Source organism: Pteropus medius, unplaced genomic scaffold (assembly GCF_902729225.1).
Source record: "Pteropus medius unplaced genomic scaffold, Ma_sr-lr_union100, whole genome shotgun sequence".
NCBI lineage: Eukaryota > Metazoa > Chordata > Mammalia > Chiroptera > Pteropodidae > Pteropus > Pteropus medius.
In genome coordinates, this window is record NW_024348242.1 from 6,341,861 (window position 1) to 6,362,061 (window position 20,201).

The 20,201-nt window shown below is 34.6% G+C and overlaps 1 protein-coding gene and 1 non-coding gene across 11 annotated transcripts in view; one reads left to right on the forward strand and one right to left on the reverse strand.

Annotated features, from left to right (window-relative positions):
• Positions 1–20,201, reverse strand: part of ATXN2 (ataxin 2) — a 93,873-nt gene that overhangs the window by 44,012 nt on the left and 29,660 nt on the right. For 6 of the 10 annotated variants that reach the window (XM_039879455.1, XM_039879448.1, XM_039879453.1 and 3 more), the window contains exons 2-7: positions 20,100–20,136; positions 18,929–18,988; positions 18,314–18,385; positions 17,589–17,739; positions 3,485–3,499; positions 566–690 (exon numbers count right to left, since the gene is read on the reverse strand). In XM_039879455.1, the coding sequence (XP_039735389.1) occupies positions 566–690; positions 3,485–3,499; positions 17,589–17,739; positions 18,314–18,385; positions 18,929–18,988; positions 20,100–20,136 (460 nt within the window). The remainder of the gene's footprint in view (positions 1–565; positions 691–3,484; positions 3,500–17,588; positions 17,740–18,313; positions 18,386–18,928; positions 18,989–20,099; positions 20,137–20,201) is intronic. The other 4 variants (XM_039879450.1, XM_039879449.1, XM_039879452.1 and 1 more) reach the window with 1 other exon arrangement.
• On the forward strand, positions 4,637–4,755 carry LOC120616150 (5S ribosomal RNA). Its single transcript, XR_005656502.1, has one exon. It is a non-coding gene; the product is annotated as a 5S ribosomal RNA (ribosomal RNA).

The window sequence follows — 20,201 nt, forward strand, 5'->3', positions numbered from 1 at the left end:
CAATCTTATTAAGCATTTGATTTATAAATGATATATTATGGGAAAAATAAAAATTATGCTGAGAGGCTTTTAGAAATAGTAGATTTTTGTGGAGAATGATTCTAATTTTAAGACCAAGGAATTTATTTATTGCTTTAATTCTAATGTTACCTGACTGTATATCTTAATAATTAATACCTCGTCCTCAGACAAGTCTAAAAGTCCTACTTTGACCTCACCTTTAGGTAGAGTCAACAGACAATTAAGATAGTACTTGCCTTAGGCTGCCTTATTCTACAGAGCATTCAAAGCAAGATATGCTGGCATTTCCAGTTTCCCATGGTTTCAATTTAAATTTGTAAATTGCTTATTATGACTTACTTTAAAACACAGAAATAGTCGTAAGCATCCCAAAGAAACATTTTTCTGTATTACTATGGGTGTGTGTGTGTACATGTCTATTATACATTAAGACTACTGCTTTATATACTCACAACAACAACAATATACTTAAATTAAAACCAAGTGAAAGGATGTCACACATCACATGGTCATAGTCTGATACTAATTCAAAGATTTTACTTACGACATCATTTTCCAAAGCTTCCAGTTCCTCACTGGTAGTGAGTTCACCAGCATCCCAGGGCTCCAGGTCCTTCTCTTTGTGTTCACCATTCACTTTAGCACTGATAGCAGAGTCAGTAAAAGCATCTGCAAAGGGTGGTTTTGGTTGAAAGATCATATGACCAATTGGACAATAGGCTACACTATACACACACAAATTATCAACAAAGATGTATTCTAACAAATTATGAAAGGTGATTCTCTGATATAGAAAGAGTAACATTTATTAACAATATGCTTTTGGATGTGTAATGCTTCTCATACTATAACCTTCAAAAAAACCTTCAGTAAATGGCATCACAGATCATTAATGAAGGTATGTTTCCCCATACAATTTTAAGCCACATGAAATGTTTTAATGTATTCACAAGCCATTAAATTATATTAAAAATAATTACTTTGTGTTTCAGAAAATTTCTATCAATCCATCTAAAACAACATCTCGTTTCTAGTTAATTAGATATACCCTCAGAGCTCCTGCAGCCAAACAAATGATTTTTTTTAACTTTCCAAATCCATGTCTATATGCAGGCATCAGTATCCTAACACACTCTTGCCATTAGTAATTAAAGCCATTCTAGGTGACCCATCTCTTCAAAGAACTCATTTTCCCTATAGTCACTCTATTACAAAGTTCAGGACCTACAGTGTTACCTGTCCCTAGAAGGTTCAGGTGGCAAGCCTATCTGGACTTCCTATCAACTTTCTCACTTATTGTCCTCTCCCCCTCTGATAATGTTACTGAGGACCTCCAGCTAGCTTGTGAAAGAAACGTGGTATCAGTATATTTGGCTGACAGGTACTATCTATCTCATTACTGCTATACAGCAAAGGAAAATTTTCTGTAGTTGAAAGCTAGGAAGCAGCTAAATAAAGGTCCACTTGGGCAATTATGGCGTTAGAAAATGCTTTAGAGATAAAAGTTTGCATTAAAATGGTTGGACCCATACATTATGACACAGCCCAGGGCTAGCCAGTGACAATTCTGTTGATCTGGCTCTGATGGAGATTACTGACTCCCACTCATTGTGCCCTCACCCTTACTGCAAGCTGTAACCAAGGAGGAAAAGGAAGGAAAGAATCAACAGCTGTGTCTCCTTCAAAAGAGACAATTCCAGAAGGATTTTTGATTTGGTACAGCTTTTATAACTACCATGAGCTCCCCAGTGGGGAAGGTGATGTCAAAATAGGAAATCTGAGCCAGCAAATTTAAGGATGGCACTATGAGCCTAGCTAGCTCTTACCTCCTCTCATCCCAAACTAAGGGTAGACAGCTGTGTATGGGTGTGTACACACACACTAGGAAATAAAAGCATAATTGCAACAATGGGCTTAGCTGCTAGCTCTACCAAGAGTATGGCTCCTGTTGCCAGCGATTAGAAGAGCCAAGGCATCCTAAGTGGAATCCCCAGGGCAGCAGGCTTAAGCTGGGAGTAGGGTGGAGTCGTCACTGGAAGATGACTGCATTTTGGAAAAGCTTTCTAAGAGGTTCTAACAGACTGATGCTGTCTTCAGCTGAAAGTCACTGACGGCCCTAAAAACTTGGCTTTACATGACACTCACATGAGTCAAGTCCAACTCTATATCATCTTAAAGTTACAGAAATTCTTGGTAAAAATTAATTTTGCCATGTGTACTTCCAAGAAAACATCAAATAGTAACTTATGTGAGGATGCCGAAATTCCCCAATTTTCATAAAACTACAACAGAAAACTATACTATAGGAAAATTCCAAGCCAGTCGTGTTATCTTCTGCAAGAAGCAGCAGGATTATTAATTTATATTTAAAATCGTGTTAATGTTTTAATCACGCTAGTTTTTGAAAAGCATATATTTCAATGCATAAACTACATACTTAGATGGAAACCCAGCATTAAAGTTAACACTGTTTATTTCCAAAACTAGAGCTCGAAGCAGCAAGATTTTTTTTTTTTTTACAGAGCCACATAAATGGACTTTTTCTCACTGCAAGGTATATGTGTGTATCTAACTCAAAGTATTTAGGAAAGACTAGAGACTGAGCCAAGCTGTTCTGAAATTGAAAGACTGAAATATACAAGAAAAATAGCTTAACTATACTTTTATTGGTGTTATTCTAAACAAAATCAGAAAGACTCCCCAAATGGGAGTCAATGTGAAAAAGCAATCATCTAATACTGAACCAAATTTCACTCTCTAATCACAATTTAGGTTGTATTAAAAGGCCATTTATTAAGTCACCCTTTTCTTTCAATATATTTTTAACCTTATATCTTCTGTTTACAATACTAACCTTGTAAAAAGAATTAACTACTCATATGTGTTACTTAGCATTATGGTTTTCTTTCAAGGCAGAAATGGGGTAAAGGAAAATGCAAAAGTGTGTTCCTGTTAAATGATATTTCTTAAATTAAAATTTCCCCAAAAGAAAGTCCTTAATTTTTAAAGATGAGTAAAGAGTTTAGGAAAAGATGTACAAAAGATGTGCAGAAGTGAAGAGTCAGCACAAAATGAGGTTATAGTGTCAGGATGCTGAGGAAAACCCTGGCCATAACTATTGTATGTCAACAATGTATTATGAGCTAGAAGGAAACAAGACCTGGATATTCCACACTATACTGCTACCAATATCTACTACTGTAAATTCTGAAAATGCTATTTTACCTCAAGCTGTATTTGGATTTTTAAAAAACATTGTTGGTATTAAATACTACAATGTTGTAGCCAGAATTTCTGCAAAATTCAGTAGATCAACTGGCTATAATTGCAATTGTGAGGATTTGCATGCAGATTTTTCTAATGCAGTAAGTCAGAGAATATTAATTTTCCATTATGGTAGGAAACAAAAAGCATTATAAAAGCAAGATGCAAGAACACAGAGTGACTGTTAGAAAAAGGTTACCTGTTTCTGAAGGAACTATAGGTACAGAAAGAAAAAAAGAAAAATAAAAATTATCAGATAAAATAATAGATATAAATTCGTCATGTTTTTCATTCCCTGCCATATAAACATCAAATTCACAAAAATTTCTAGACTAGAGGAGAAAAGGGTACAAACTATTATCCATCCCACCAACCCCCCCATATATACTACCCCCACAGTAGGTGGGCTCTCAAAACCTTCCCTTCCTTATGGGCAGAAACCTAGTCATTTTGGGCCAGTAGTGCCACCTGGTGGTGATCAGGAAGAAATGACATCTCAACCGCTCCACCCCCTCTTCTCATGTGTATCCCTCAGCCCCACACCCAGGAAACAGGATAGCTGCTCTGCTCCTCAACTTCTATCAGTCAATTATGACTCTGAAAAATCACTCAAAGTTGTCTGAGAATGTTTTAAAGAGCCAGAATAGTGGTAAAATTAAGTTAAATGCTAGTGATACACTATAAATTAATAAAGTAATTTATTAAAACTAAAAAGTAACATAAAACTAGATGAAATTTGAAAATCATTATTGGACTTAACATCAGAAACCCTCGAATATGCTTTCAGAAGTTTTCACCAAAATCCTCAGCTATCCATTTCATCTCTTGATTAAATACGTTTTTTTCTCTAACATTGAAATTATAAATGAAAAAAATTATTTCAATATAATACTGTTTTGTTTTGATCAATTAATAGTGACTTTTTCCCAATGATTTAAAAAAAAATATTTTCTCATCATATGCCATCAGTTATACATGAACCAATCTGTACACCCTAGAGCATCAGTTATAGTGGGTGCCAATCTCAGAACCGAGAGACCATTTTTTAGCATTCATTATCATTGAGTTTTGATGAACTAGGGATTCACATTTGTCTAAGATGCAATCTCTGCCTTTTCGGGCAGGAGCTCCCAGGTACAGACGAGTAGTTACAGACGTGAGGCAAATCTTTTAGAATCAAATGTAAAGAGTGGTAAAGTTTAATTAGAACATAGTTTTGAGGAGCAAAGGCTGTGGCTTTAAATGTGACAGCTTATCAAGGCCTTCAAAACCACAAGCAAGAATTAAATAGAGGGAAGTAAAGGGGCTGTAACTAACATAGACGAGACTAGCATTAAAAATAAAATTTCTCATCTATGGCCATGCCACCCTGAATGCGCCCGATCCCGTCTGATCTCGGAAGCTAAGCAGGGTTGGGCCTGGTTAGTACTTGGATGGGAGACCACCTAGGAATACCAGGCACTGTAGGCGTAAAACTAAACAAACAAAAATAAAATTTCTCGGAACTGCACACAAGTACATAGGCTTCCCCAGGAAGGTGGAATTTGGGGCTAGGGATGAAATTACCTTTCCATTTTACATTCATCTGTTTTAATAAACTTTTACACTCTAAGTATATATTAAACCATGTGTTTTGCTATATAGAAAATATTTAAAAATACAGTATTAAAGAACAGCATAAAAAACAAGATAAGGATTATAAACACAATAAGGGTCAAGGAGACAAGTGGAGGCAACATCCTCAAGCAGGAGGGAGAGAAAAGTACAAGAGAGGGCTGCAGGGAGCACACAAGAAGTCTCTAGATTAGGGAGTTTTCATCTTTGTTCTTTGATTCATGTACCCCTTGGCATTTGGGGGAAGCTTATGGATTTAGTTGCATAAAATACATAGGAAATCAAAGGAGATAATTATAATGAAATGCAGTTATCAAAAACAAAAAACAAATCTGTGCCACAATTTTCATGCTTCTTTATTAATATAGTAAACAATAAGATCTAACAGCAAAGCTAACAACTACTGTAATTTTTTTTTTTTTTTAATGCCTACAGCACTTGGTCTTTCTAGGTGGTCTCCCATCCAAGTACTAACCAGGCTCGATCCTGCTTAGCTTCCAAGATCTGACACTGGGCTTGTTCAGGGTGGCATGGCCATAGACCATGGACTGTGGTTCCACTGGGGTACGAACCCAGGATGTTCTGCATGTAAAGCAGACATGATAACCGCTACACTATGGAACCACGTCCAACTACTGTAATTTTAAAGAAGGAACAAACAAATAATACTTTGAGATATCTACATCCATAAAGTTGATATAAAATTAACTGAGTTCTACAGGTGCTAAAAATCACAGATATTGCTCATACTAGTGGTTTACTGCTCACTTTAATAAGGGAAAGAAATGCTAAATTTCAATCAAAGGTAAATGAAAATAAAGATGTAATATTTTTTCCCATCCAAGTTCATCAATGCTCTGAATCCTCTCCATAAACCATTTGCAAATCCATGGATCCAGGTTAAGGACTCTGCCTCTACGTTCTAAAAAGCAGGAAGAATGAATCCTGCTGTGGATAAAGGAAATGAGGTAAATGGAGTGAGAGACTGGAGGAGGTGGTCATTAAGGTTGCAGAAATAGGTTTAAAAAAAAAAGAAGTCTGCTGAGCTCTCCTGAAGCTTCAGCAAGAACCAGGAACCCTACATTCCTAAGTAACCAGCACCACAGAGGGATTTTCCTCAGTCACACCCAGCAGGCTGGCTTCAGGAATAGACAGAGAGGAGTTTAAAAATGGAAGGCCAGGGGAAGATCAAACAAATGGCCCCATTTTTTCCATTTAAAATTAAAAAAAAAGGAAGTAAAGGGAAGAGTCAGAGAGCCCTGTGAAGGACAAAAAGAAAGGGAATAGAAAGTAAAGGTTAAGTTGGCTATGGTCAGAGGAGGTCTTGAAGGGCATTCTGGAAGAGCAGCAGTTACAAGCGGTTAAATCATGAAAGCAGGCTGCTAAAATGGGATGGAAATAAAAGGCACTGAAGTAACAGAGCTTAGAAGGCTAAGTTTCTACAGGAATAGTGTTATGTTCCAAATGGCCAATTTGAAAATAAATTTTTGTAAAATCTACCATTTGCAAACTAATATTGGAAGGTATCCAGGTCCCAGCCATAAAACTATGGAAACTGGAAAGCACTCCAAAGGTATATACCTCTCTGTTCTAAATATCAAGACTTTATAGTTACGTTACGAAATATACCAGATAACAGCACTTGCCTATTAAAAATGCAGGAATAGATACTGTTCATTTTGAATGACCACACTACTTTCTAATTGTAATTCTGGGCCTATCAAGAATAACTATTTAATATTTAAAAGTCAGAAGCAGTTTGATGTACCATGGAGGTAAGTTATATAACCATAAAATTCAAGTATTTGAGGTTAGTCCATAAAGTCAGTCCTAAAGTTTTTCCTTCAATTGGAAACTTTTTAGGAGAGAATGAATCAGGAAGAGCTAGTACAAAGAAATGAATACATAACAGGTCATCCTGACTTCACAAACGGGAGGGTCAAGACAAACAACCAGGATCTATCTCTGTAGCACATGTACCCCGAACAGGCAACGGAGGTTTCCCTGCTTATAATCTCTTCTTGTCCCAGCAGCTGAAATTTTTGACCAAACACCATTCTTTAAAATTTTTTAAGTTTTTATGCATATAAAATAAAAGCCAGCAGTGGCAAAACCTTGACTTCCCAGTAGATGGCGATGTTACAAATGTTAGTAGTAATAAAGTTTAAAATGGGAAACAGAAATTCTTGTCTAACTTTAGTTGAACTGGCACTTGTTTTCAAAACTTTCAAGTAACAATGGTCACAACACGGGTGGCTGCTTCCATCTGTCAGGTACATTGCTCTGCATCTGAATCAATAAATGCATATTTGACTGATAATATATCAAACCAGTGGCCATAACCTTATGTAATCACCTGGTTTATATTAACCTGAAATAAAGCTACCTAGATAACGTCTTTGTACACTGCCTTGTTTAAAGATAGTAATAAAACAGGCTTTCTTAAAGATGGTGCTTACTGGTCTCAGAAACTCAATCACACAGATAACTTACTGCTTTAAGTCATCTCTTCTCTTTTTAAATGACAACCAATGGTAAAATCAGTACAACTTCAAGGCTACAAAGCCTCAAATTCCTACATTCCTGCAAGAGAAAAGCTACATAAAACAGATTTTATCATGGACGTGAATAACTTTTGTGATCTGACATTTAGTCATATTGAAATAAAGATTGTAATGCTTACGAAGTACCTTGGAAAGATTCAAGAGTTGTCCTCCACTTAAAAGCACAACTACACACTTTTTACAAATCCTACACAATTTCAAAATGCAGCATTTAAAAAAAGTGTGAGGTTTTTCTCTTCCCGGAGCTATACGCAACTATGAGGAAAATGTCAATTATTCTCAGTCCTCTGAAAGCAAAATATAACCTAAAGCAGTAGTTACTTTTGACTGTGATCTCCATGAAAAATTTCTAAGTTTTTAACTCAAAGTAAATTTACCACTCAAGAGAAAAAAATGTCAGAGCCTTGACAACTAAACTGAGTGGAGGCTATCAGGACAGCTGAAGTAGGCAAGAGATCTGAAGGATGCCAGCTTCAAAAGTGCAAATACTTCTGTGCTTTTGTAAAAAGTACTTTTAGTACAGGGAAAGCAGAAGTAATGAGCTCTAAGAAACAATAAGCCACCTGAAAAAGTTCTTTCCTGAGCAACAAGCAGCTCCAAAGAAAAAGACAGTATGTCATTTTAAGTCTTTAGTTTTAGTCCAAATATCATCTGCTCTGTTAAAACTAATTAAAAATGGGGGACCGCTATTGTTAAATGAAACCAAACCACCCAAATCATTTTTTTTTCTTTTCTGAGATCTGACCTAAGTATACTTTTGACCAAAGTCTGGAAAGAATCAACTGACATGCAAAAGCAAACCACAAAGTACTGTTTTTGTTAAAAGTACAGTTTGCAATTTAATTTGTCTGTCCCTCTTATGGAAACCAATGGAATAGCCTAGAATATGACTAGAAAACAGAACAGACATCTCAATCAATGCACCACGTAGAAAGCATAGGGTAGAGGGTTTCATAAGTGACCATACAAATGCTTTTGATGTTATAATATTTGATGAAAAGTTTGAATAAAGTGCTTGGAGCCTGTAGTTCTATTTAGGCATCGCCAATATACATTAATAATGAAGCTCCAGAATGCATTAATAATGAAGAAACCTCATATTCTTCCCATATAAAATGAATAATTAAATTTTATAGTACTATGATAAAATGAGAAAAAAACAGAAAAATATCCGAGAGAAAAATACAACCTACTTAAATATGAAAAGGCAGTTCTTATTTTCCCTACTAATAAACTCTATTTGTGAGATGTACAAATTGAATTCTCTAGTTAAAACTTTAGGCAAAATATTTTTAAGATAAAGTATTTCATCTTAGTTTTAGTAAGCTCACTAGTAACATAAAAGGCATTGTAATTAGTAATTTAACATTTGAAAAGCAATTTTCTTAAAACCTAAACTAGTTAAATTAAAATCTGAGCTGAAATTGTTCAGGAATGTTATCATTTAAAATGTTACTAAATTAACCAAGTACTGGAGGAACAAAAATTTAAACCCACAAACCAGAGCCTTTGACAGATCTGAATGAAGATTAATAGCCAAGACTCCACAGGATCAAACACACGCCCAATTCAACAGCAAAGCCAAATCAGGGTAACACAGAAGAACAGGAGAAAAATAGAAGACCACTTCACGAGGTTTGTTGTATTTAAAAAACAAGGTGAAAATTCCCCCTTACATATTACCTTATAAACTTCAGATTCCACAAAGTGTTAGATTTCTAATTCTCACATTATCTCCAAAGGACATTAGAAGAAATTTCAACAAAGATGCCAGTAGAAAGATATACTTTGTGGTGTGGGGGCATCAGGGGATGAGCTCTCTGTTTTCACTTCTTTGGGCTCCTAGTTCAGAGCCTTACTCTGAGGGGAAAGAGGAGCCTTTAGTCTGTGCCATCTCAAAGAGCAGCTGGAGTTTTGTATAAAATGCTGTTTTCCTCTCAAAAGAAAGGAAAAGGGAATAATGTACTTTTGTAGAAAATTTAGGGCAAAAATAAAAAAAAAATTCAGAAATATTCAGGAATCAAAAACCAGGATTTGGGAACGGGATTGCCAGTGCTATTAGCCAGCATTGTAGTCTTTTTTACAAAAACTCACAAACTTTTAGCAAAAGTGTTCTTAAAAAGGTAAAGAAGCTAGTAAATGAAATTAATTCCAGTACTTATAGCTATAGGAATACCTTTCTGAATCCTTTGCAAATATATAAAAGAGTTTACAGATTTAGACTGTTCTTTCCTAATGTAAATCAGAACAACAGTTCAAATGCCCATGCTCACTTAACACTCTTTGCCATGACTGATCTGGGTAAAAAAAAGTAATCAATTTCTATTTAGTCAGAACAGAAATTAAAATGGAGACAATTTATCCACATTCTTTCACTGCTCTGCTTGATTACTAGTTTTAATGTATTTGCTATTCATAAGACTCCACTGAGACTGTACAGAGCAAGAGAAAAAACTAAAATCAGTTAACTGGGTATACTAGCATCACACATTACTACCTAGTAAACTCTCTTCCTAAAAACATCCTGGACACATCTGAATTACCTCCTAGGGAGTTTAAGAATGCTACTTGTTTTTCACTTAAACTGTCCCACTAGCTGAGTATGTCATTTTCTCAGTCCCTCACTATCATTAGGTAGAATTAATCTTTCTCCTTTTCCCATTCGCTGGTTGATAGATGAAAAAACCATATTCCACTGTTTTGAAATTATTCTGTAAAATTTCTTTATTCTATTTTTCAGTGTGGAGCATGTTTCCTAAAATTTATGGTACTTCTGCACACATGTAATTTTTTTATAATCAAATATTTCAATCTTTTACTTTATGAATTTTTTTATGCCTACAGCACCTGGTCTTCCTAGGTGGTCTCCCATCCAAATACTAACCAGGTCCAACCCTGCTTAGCTTCCAAGATCAGACATCTGCCTTGGTCAGGGTGGCATGGCCAGAGACCATAGACTGTGGCTCCACTGGGGCACAAACCCAGGACCTTCTGTGTGTAAAGCAGACATGCTAACCACTACACTATGGAATCGCGTCCTACTTTATGAATTTTTGCTTTGGTGGTCATGCTTATGAAGTCTTTCTCCATCTCAAAATGATATAAATTGGTAGATTTGCTCTAGAATTTCTAAGTAGTTTTTAAAAATACTTTCCTCTTTAATCATTTAGTTTTTATTTTGGTGACAGGTATGAAGTAGGAGTCTAATTCCCCCCAAATGTTGTCTCAATACCATTTACTGAATAACTCACCTTAACTCCAGATTTAAGTGTTATCTGTTATCACCTATTAACAAATACCCACATGAATTTTGTGTTTTTTTGGATGCTCTGTTCTTTGCCAGTTTGACAACTATGTTGTAATCTAATACATTATACTGTTTGGTGAGGCAAGTCTTCGTTCATGACTCTCATACAAAAATTTCCTAAATTCTTCTGTTAATACATATAACCTTATAAACTTTAGAATCATTGTCAATTTCTACAAAAATAGAGATATTATCTTTACAGATTACTTTGAGAAGAACAGGCAACTTTACAGTGTTATATATTTCTCATCTAAGTATGGCATGTTTCTCCATTTAGTCAAATCTTTTGTCCTTCAGAAATGTTTTTGGAGTCTTCACCTTATCCATGTATACTATGATTATTTCTACACACTTTAAATTCTGTTCCTATTGTAAATATTTTATTTTACTGTATGATTTGCTATTAAATAAACAAATCAATAGTTTTCATACATATCTGAACCAGACCACCTTATTACTCTTATTAGTACTAAACAGTATTTTTATTTTGTCTAAAACTACTTTACTTTTTTTATAAAAAACTACTTTACACTGTAGTTTTTTGTTTGCTTGTTTTTTATTTTCTTTTGTTTTTAATAAATGAAGAGTTACGGCTTTGATCTTAGCATACGCATGAAGATACAGCAGAAAATTCCTATATGCTCTAAAGATGTAAACAAAATTTACAAATGGAAGATCTTATTTTAATAAATATGCAATACTTCCCTATTGTGTACCTCAAAGTACTCCATTCAGCTTTCCATCACCTGTTCCACTACACCTGTTTATTTTTTTCTAATCTCATTAATCTCTGTGCCACCCTCCATAATGGCCTCAGCATGGACACATATCCTTCTTTTACTAGCTCATAGCAAAGCTGAGGCAGTAAACTTTCTAATGGTTCAGTTTTAAGAAGAGTATCAGAGCATGGAGTTACTTAGAGCTGGCTCACTAGAAAAGCTACTCCTTCAACTCATAGACCCAAGCCAACTTCCTTATAGAGCTTTCCTGCCCAGCTACCTACACAACCTCCAGCCACAAGATCACCTGCCTATCTATCGCCCTGTCTGCCTACCTACTACAGGGTCTCTCTTTTCTCCTACCTAAAGGGCAGGCTGTTGGTCCTGCTCGCTCATCCGGCTTTAAAGCTGCCCATCCAACTTTAGTACTTCCTGTCCATATAGCCTACTACACTCCTAGCTCCAATAACGTATACACTCAGCTACGAGGCTGTGGCCTGCTCATCCTCCTAGAGTACCAACCTTTAATGAATTTGGAACATATTTAGACTTCTCAGAATCCAAGGCTTCCCAGGCTATATCCTGCTCTGAGATCTGCCTTTTCCTTAGATGAGTGACTCCTAATGTCATACCTTCAGAAGAGATCTTCTCTGTTACTCATAGGACCTTGTCCTATCAGACCTATAGGACAACCACATGAAAATACAATAGTGCAACACCAGAATAAAAAAAATATATCATATTATTTCTCAGTGCTCTTCAATTACACATTCACACTCCAACTTCCTCCAATTACTACAACCTATAGAATTCTTCACATCTCTGAACTCCCTTTGGAATTCAATGCCACCAATGTCAACATTCCATTTTTCTTGAATTCTTTCACATACCTTAGTATCTCCAACTCTGAAAATGCCTAGAGCAGAACTTCTCAACGTGGAGTACATGAACTCCCCAGGGAACTGTGAACACCGCAGAATTAGATGTAGCAGTCTGTGTGCATGTTTTTCTAGGGTGAGGGCATACAGTTTCACTAAGTTCTCAAAAGGAACCCAAAATAGATTAAGTCTTGAATTTCTCTGTACTGTCCATAGCAACAAGCAAAGCAACGAACACATTCCAGAACTCAAGAACTATTTGCTGGTGGGCTATATACGTACATATATACAGCCCACCAGCAAATACTTCTTGTGTGTGTGTGTATGTGTGTGTATATATATATACATATACACACATACATACACACACAGAAGTATACACACACACACACACACACACACATTCTCTATATACCACTTAGAGCTTTTTCACTCTTTACATAAAATAGTTCTTTAAAAGTATGTGAAGGCTCTAATTTCGTTCATTCAAAAGACTTTTATACTGTATCTGTACTATGTGCCAAAACATAAGCTCTAAGGATTAAAAAAAATACAGTATCGACACAAAGGGAGCTCAAAGTTTAATAGGGGAGACAGAAATATCAAATTCCAATACAACATGGTATAAGAGCATTAGATACAGCCATGTTGCGGAGGGGGTTTACATGCGGTGGCTAAAATTTTAACAATGTATAAGTGACTGATACGTGCTAAGAGCAGTGGGCAAAGGAAGCACCGGGAACACAAACACATTTAAGGGCAGTGTGATGGGAACGAAGCCCAAGAATGAAGTAAGAAAAGGATGATCAATAAGACATGAGAAACAAAGCAGCTTCTGAAGGATGGTGAAATCAGCAGTGTCAAATATAGCAGTTAAGACTGAAAAAGAGTCCAAAGGACCTAGCAAGTAGAGGCTACTTAGCCTCAGGAGTTTCCAAGTTGTGGGTATAAAAGGCAGATTACAATGGGATGAGTAGTCATTAGAAAATGAGAATTAAGAAATATGGATAAGAAATAAAGACAGAGAGTCATGAGAAGAATTCGGAATAAAAAGGGATCCTCCTTTTTAGGAGAGGAACTTGAATAAGTTTTCAGGCTAAAGGGAAGAAGTGGAGAGGAAGAGGTTAAAGAGTCTGAAAACGGAGGTGATATAAAAGAACAAGAACTCAGGAAAAGCAGAACGAATAGAGTCAAGGACATGACTGGAGAAATTCAGATTAAACAGGAAGTGAGACATCCCCTCCACAAAAAACCAAAGGAAAGAGAATAAAGATAGCACAGTGGAAGATAAATTTGTAGATGGAGAAGGGGGCAGACAGGTGATGATGGAGATCATTCCTAATAATCATATATGATTTTTCATTTACTGTGACAAATGAGTTGGTAAGCAAAAGAGTATCTTCAGGCTAAATCCAATTTGAATGATCACAAAAAAGGAATTAAATGAAATTACTCTGTATTAGATTACAGTCAAAGCATAAGTTTTGAGCAAAGTACGTGCTGTGTTATTTCACCAAAGCCAGTAAGTATATATTTTTGATCAGCCCTAACAGTCCAAAAGCAGTAAGAAAAATGATCTAAGACTAGAGTTGACAAACTTTTTCTGTAAAGGGCTAGACAGTAAATATTTTTTGGCTTTGTAAGCCAGTCTCTATTATAACTACTAAAATCTATCACTGTAGCATGCTTTCATTTTCAGCCACAGCCAATGCTTAGAGGAATGGCCATAACTGTGTTACAATAAAACTTTATTTACTGTTGAGTGGATTTGGCCCACAGGCCTTAAGCTAGCTGACCCATTCTCCAGACTGAGAATACTAAAAAGGAAATACAGCAGTAGAAAGAAGAAGCATGAGGGAGCATGGAATAAGGAAGGAGAAGAGAAGCCACAGAATTAAAATATAGTTGAGTTGGGGTATTAAATAAAAGAGCAAAACATGAATAAAGGAGCAAAAGGAAGAACAGAAAAAGGATGAGGGAGAAAAGCAGGTAAAGGGGCATAGAAGAGAGACAGGAACAAAGGAAAAAGCGAGTTAAAATAATATGCCAACTCCAAGGTTGTCAGATGAAGAGACAAAGGCAGCGGAATGTCTGAACAAACAGATGGCAAAATGAAGAGAGGAAAATGAAAGCATCCTGGATCCGTTTGCAATAGAATTCAAATAAAGGATAAAACACCAATTTTCCTGGGACGATCCGATGGTTTCATCTAATTATGTGTTCAAAAGGAACTCACAGCTTAAAAAATATAAAGCTACTTTTCGTTTTGCCCATAAATCAAACTGTTACATGTATATCATTCAAGAGAACAAATGAAACTTATTCACCATATCATAAGAAGACAGCAATTATTTCTAGGTCTCTTATTCACTTGAATATGTGTATAAATATGACAAATTGTAAAATTTATTAAAACCAAGGAAGTTAGCACTAAAATTTTTTAAAGCCACATTGACCTAACTTTAAAAAGTTTCTCCAAAAATTAAACCAAAGATTTTAAAAGGAAAGAATCTTGAATATAAAAATCTGCATATTTATACTACATGAAAAGTCTGGTTTTTATTTTTGGCTTTATTTGAGAACATCCGTTAAAGTAAATGAAGATTTATTCTGACATAGCTCAGGTAAACAACAAACCAGACATGACTTGGAGTCAGAGAGTGCTGGATTTGTGTCCTCACTTTTACCAAGTTACTTAATTGTATCTCGGTTTCTTCATCTACAACATGTAGATAATAATCATACTCACTTCAGAAAGAAGTTGTAATGATTCAATGAAACCAACGCACATAAAACACTTAGCACAGAGCTTGACAAACAGAATATGCACTCAAATTTTAGTTAATGTTATCTACTTTAAGAATTTTACAGTACTATTACAAAGAAAATTATAAGATAAAAGCTCAGAAAGGAATCAAATTTCCCTCTTCTCAGTCACTCACATCTATTAATCCTTAAAAAAAAAAAAACAACCTCAATCCATCTGGCTCATTTAAGATGTAGAAAAGTAGTATCAAACTGATACCAACAAAGACTATTCAAGATAATCTCCAGTTGTGAGACAGAAAGGGTGCTGTGAATCAAGGAAATAAAGTCTAAATCCTCAAGACCCACAGAACAGAGCCATTCCGAGGACGTTCGATGAAAACTAGCGGTTCACACCCCTGACTGCACCTCAGACTCACAGGCCCAGAGCCTCTTTCAGGATCAGAATCTCAAGAAATGAGAACTAAACATTTTTAGAAACTGCATAGGTGACTAAAATAAGAACCTTAATACTAAAATAAGTATTAAGAATCAATGATTAAACCCTATCTTCCTTTATTCAAGGAGACTAGAAATCTGAGTAAGTCTTTAATACAAAATAAAAGCAGTACTAAATTCCTTAATTTTTGTAATTAATGAACCATGCCAATTAATAACTCTAAAAAAGCTTTCGCTATACTAATAGCATCTCCATAATAATACTTTTATAGAGGGCTACTTCTTCCAAAATAGTGTTAAAAGTCTGGCTTAAGAGACCTGAAATCCTAAACACATGACTTAATACTATTTTCAGGATACCATGAACTGGATATAATTGTGTAATTTACTAAACTACTACAGTCTTTAAATAAAATACTTGAAATTACTCCACTACTGGATGTCCTCATCAAGAAAACTATTTTTATGTATGTAACAAAACATATCCATTCCCTTATTGAGTGTACTGAACATTGTCAAAGCTGTTGTTCTCAATCTGTGTTTTCTTGGCTTTCTACAATGAACACAAATTACCTGATAAAGATATAATGAATAAACAAAATAATAAAAGTTTAAAGATATTAATTCTAAAGAGGATCAGTTACTGTTCAAATTTGAGAAATGCCAATTCACTTAATAAAAAACAAAGCATACTGCGAATGGCTGTTAGTTAAATGGCCCGGCACCCAAAACAGGAGGAAATATTTTGTTGTTATGACCAATACTTTTTCCAGTGTGCTATGTATTAAATTAAACTAAAATTTTATTTTCCCTTTGGTTCATGATCTAGAGTCAATTTTTCAATTTAAGAGTAAAATACTTCAACAGAAGTATAAATATAAATAATTTTGTGCTCCTAGGCCTAAACAAGATCAACTCTAAAGGCAGCAACTAAAAAGACTTGTTTCCTTGTATGGGCCACTGAAGGACTCTTAGACAAAAAGTTGTGAATCACAGACACTTGAGAAGATACAGGAACAGAACACAGTCCTTTTATCAGCACTGCAAAGCAGTTACAAAGTACCTAGCACTGCTAGCTTCTGAGAAGGCAAGCTAACTATAGCTAAGAATCTTGTTAAGAGGTCCAAGAGAAAGGTTTTAACTTTTGGGTGGCTTGTAATGTATAAGTAACAGTGTAGAAAAATCAGCATAATAAAAACAGGTGCTGGCATATACTGAATCATGAATATTAAAAATTGTTGAGTTACAATGTGCAATAGAATTGACTATAAAATTTGATCTCTCTCCAAAAAAATCAACTTAAGAATTTTAGAATCAAGTTCGAAATGGCCCAGAAGAGTCTTTTAATATGTTATTGAACACTCAGCACTGCAGACTATGCTCTCCAAATGATTAACAGCAATTCCTATATTTTCCTCAATGGACACTTGAAACATACTAAATTTTAATATAACTACATCACCACTTTTATATTCTCAAAATATAGTCCCATACTCTGAATGTTCTTTAAATATGTGTTTTACTTCTTTACCGTTTTCATCTTCATTAAACAATCATTTTCTACCCACAACTCTCTGCCTTTCTCCCTTCATTATATTTTCAGATTATAAAACTAAAGCATTTATAAAACTATGAGCATAATAAAAAAAGAAATGTTATTTATAAGCATAGTAAAACTAAAAATTTATAAACTAGATCACTGTACAACAAATGGGACAAGAAATTTTCAGTTGAGTATAATCAGTAGTATTCTTAACCATGAAACTGTAGAAAATCCTTTATAAACTGTTTTTAAGAGAACACAAGTCTCTATTTACTAAAAGTACTAAGGAATCTTCTACTGAAATTTTAAATGTTTTCCAACAAAAATGCATTAAAATTCCCATCTGTCTTAATTAGGTTATTCTGAAAAGCCTATATTTCTTTAATTTAAAAAACGCCTGCATGATCAATGTTGAAGAGTCCACGTGAACAAATCTTATAAACCATGAAGCATATTTAGGAAACCAAAATTTACCTCTTCTTGCATAACTGGAGTCCATATCTTTAAACTGTACCACAACGAAGTCTGAACACTTGAACAAAATACTCTCCATTATTTCTTCACGTTTTGGCCCTGAACTTGATTCTGTACTTTTCTCATGTGCAGCATCAAGTACCAAATCACACTAAAATAAAAAACATGAATAAGTATTCAAACATTTATAAAATAAGACAGGAACTGTTCAGTGCACCAAGGTACTATCCCTTATATGCCTTTGACAAAATTAATCTATCTCACGAGAACCTTGTAATCATCTTTCTCTCAGAAATACAATCTGTTATCCATCATTCATAAATCCTCTCATCTAAAAGTTGGTCCTTGCTACTACGGTCTGTCTTAAACACATTAATAGTGATAAAGAAGAAAACAATGGACCATCCCCCACCTTGTAGTCCACAAGGCATGAAAAGGCCGAAATATTTTAATAGGCACAGAGAACAATTAAGTCTTTTAGATTATACAAACCATCTATAAAATAATCAGTATTTGAAACTGAAGAGCAAAATCATTCAAAGTGGTTTTAAAAAGTACTTTAAAGGTGAAGCACTGAGCATGAAAATGGGACAAACATACTCACCTCATAACTAAAATTGTTAAATGAGAAACTAATAAATGCTTTCTGGAAGCCATACACCTATACAGTAGTTGATGATTCATGGGATTTCACATTTAACAAAAAGGAAAAGAGTAAAAATTACCTTAGGACTGTACGTTTTAAAAACTCCTTCATATATACCTCCGTTTTTCACTTGTACTTCACATTTGGATCCCTAAAAACATACAAATAATTTATCAAAAAAATAATATGCTATATAGGGGGATCATTCTATAAACTATGTAAATGTCTAACCAATATACTGTATACTTGAAACTAATAATAAAATTTTAAAAAATTGTTTTCAAATTACTTTTTATAGCTTTTTATCAAGCTTCATTCAACATATTACATATTTACTGACAGAACAATAGAAAGATTTAAAATGTATCAATGATACAATGAATTTTCAAAATTCTTCAAGAGACCCTGCTCAGTTTCAACTTAAATACTGAGGTATTTCTGACTCCAACTCCAGTTTTATTAGGTGACAAAAGAATGCACTAAAGACAATTACTAATATTATTTTGCAGAGTTAACAAGAATGTTTTCATAGTGAGTTACAATAACGTGGGTAGAGTTCTTTCCCTTTTTTCTAAATTATCCTAATTAAACATGACCTAAGAAAAGTTACACAGAAAATCATTCATCTACATTTTAACTTTATGAAATTATTTCACTCCCAAGGCAATTGCTCCCCAATAATCTGATAACTTACAACAACTGATGTAAGTATATGAACCATCCTCATATTTGCATAGATCCCATCGAAAGAAATCTGGAATATTAAGAGAAAACATTAGCAATCAGAATTTATCCTTGTATATACATTCAAGTTAACATTTATTTTATTACAAAATGTTTAGTTAGGTTTGTAATACCTTACATGCATTAAAGGAAGATTTGCTTTACTACACTCTTTTGCTTCCTTAGAGAATAGAAGCTTAAATTTTCAAAAGTGAAATCAGTCATACCAACTAACAGTGTTTTAACTATACATGATACAAAAAAGCAAAAGTGAATTTGCATTATGACTAAAAACAAAACCGTAAGAGCAGAAAACAGATCGATCGTTGGGGAGTAAGGTTCACTACAAAGTGGCATGAGGGACTTTTGGAAGTGATGGATCTGTTCTATTACCTTGATTGTGATGGTGGTTGCACAACTGTATGCATCAAAACTCACAGACCTATACACTGAACAGGGTTAAGTAAACCTTAATAGATAGATAAATGGGATGGAGTGGGGGCACCTTTGTAGAAGACCCTTGACTACCTTCTCTCAGCATATATGAATCAATGACAGTGCTCTAAGGATTAATCAGCCACACAACTCCATGTTACATACTACATAAGTGTGTCCTCCTGATTCTAAAGAAAAAAATCTGTCTAATAAAGACAAAGTCTTAATAATTAGTGATAGCTCATTTATTTCTTCCATAACGTGGAATTTACACCTTTTCTCTTTCATGCCCAGTTTAATTTCACTGATAAAGTTCTGAAATTTAAAACCAAAAGCCCCTTTCCAAGGGAGAAAAATGAAATAAAAGCATATTAATTCAAAATCAAAAACCCAAAAAGCTCTGCAAACTCCACTTCTGGTGTTCCACTTATCTTCTAGGAGACACTCGCTTAGATCTGTCTTTAGCCATTTATAAAAGAACAAATGAGTTATTATTTATGCATGACAAATATTTATAGATTAATTTATAGTCACCGTCGAATACGACACACATAGCTAATAAGTTTATACCAAACAGTACTAACCTACAAAAGATATCTGAGATATAAAATTCAAAAGAAATTTTTTCCCTTGGCTTCTGGTCTATGGTTTAAAAATCACATTTTAATTACCGATTTTTCCAAACAAATAATATTCAAGTTACTCACCGTAGACTGAGGCAGTCCTTTGCTATTGTTTCGACCTCTGAAAAGATTAAACACTGTGTTTATTAAATTCGACAGGCTAAACAAGCTAAAATATTTTCAAAA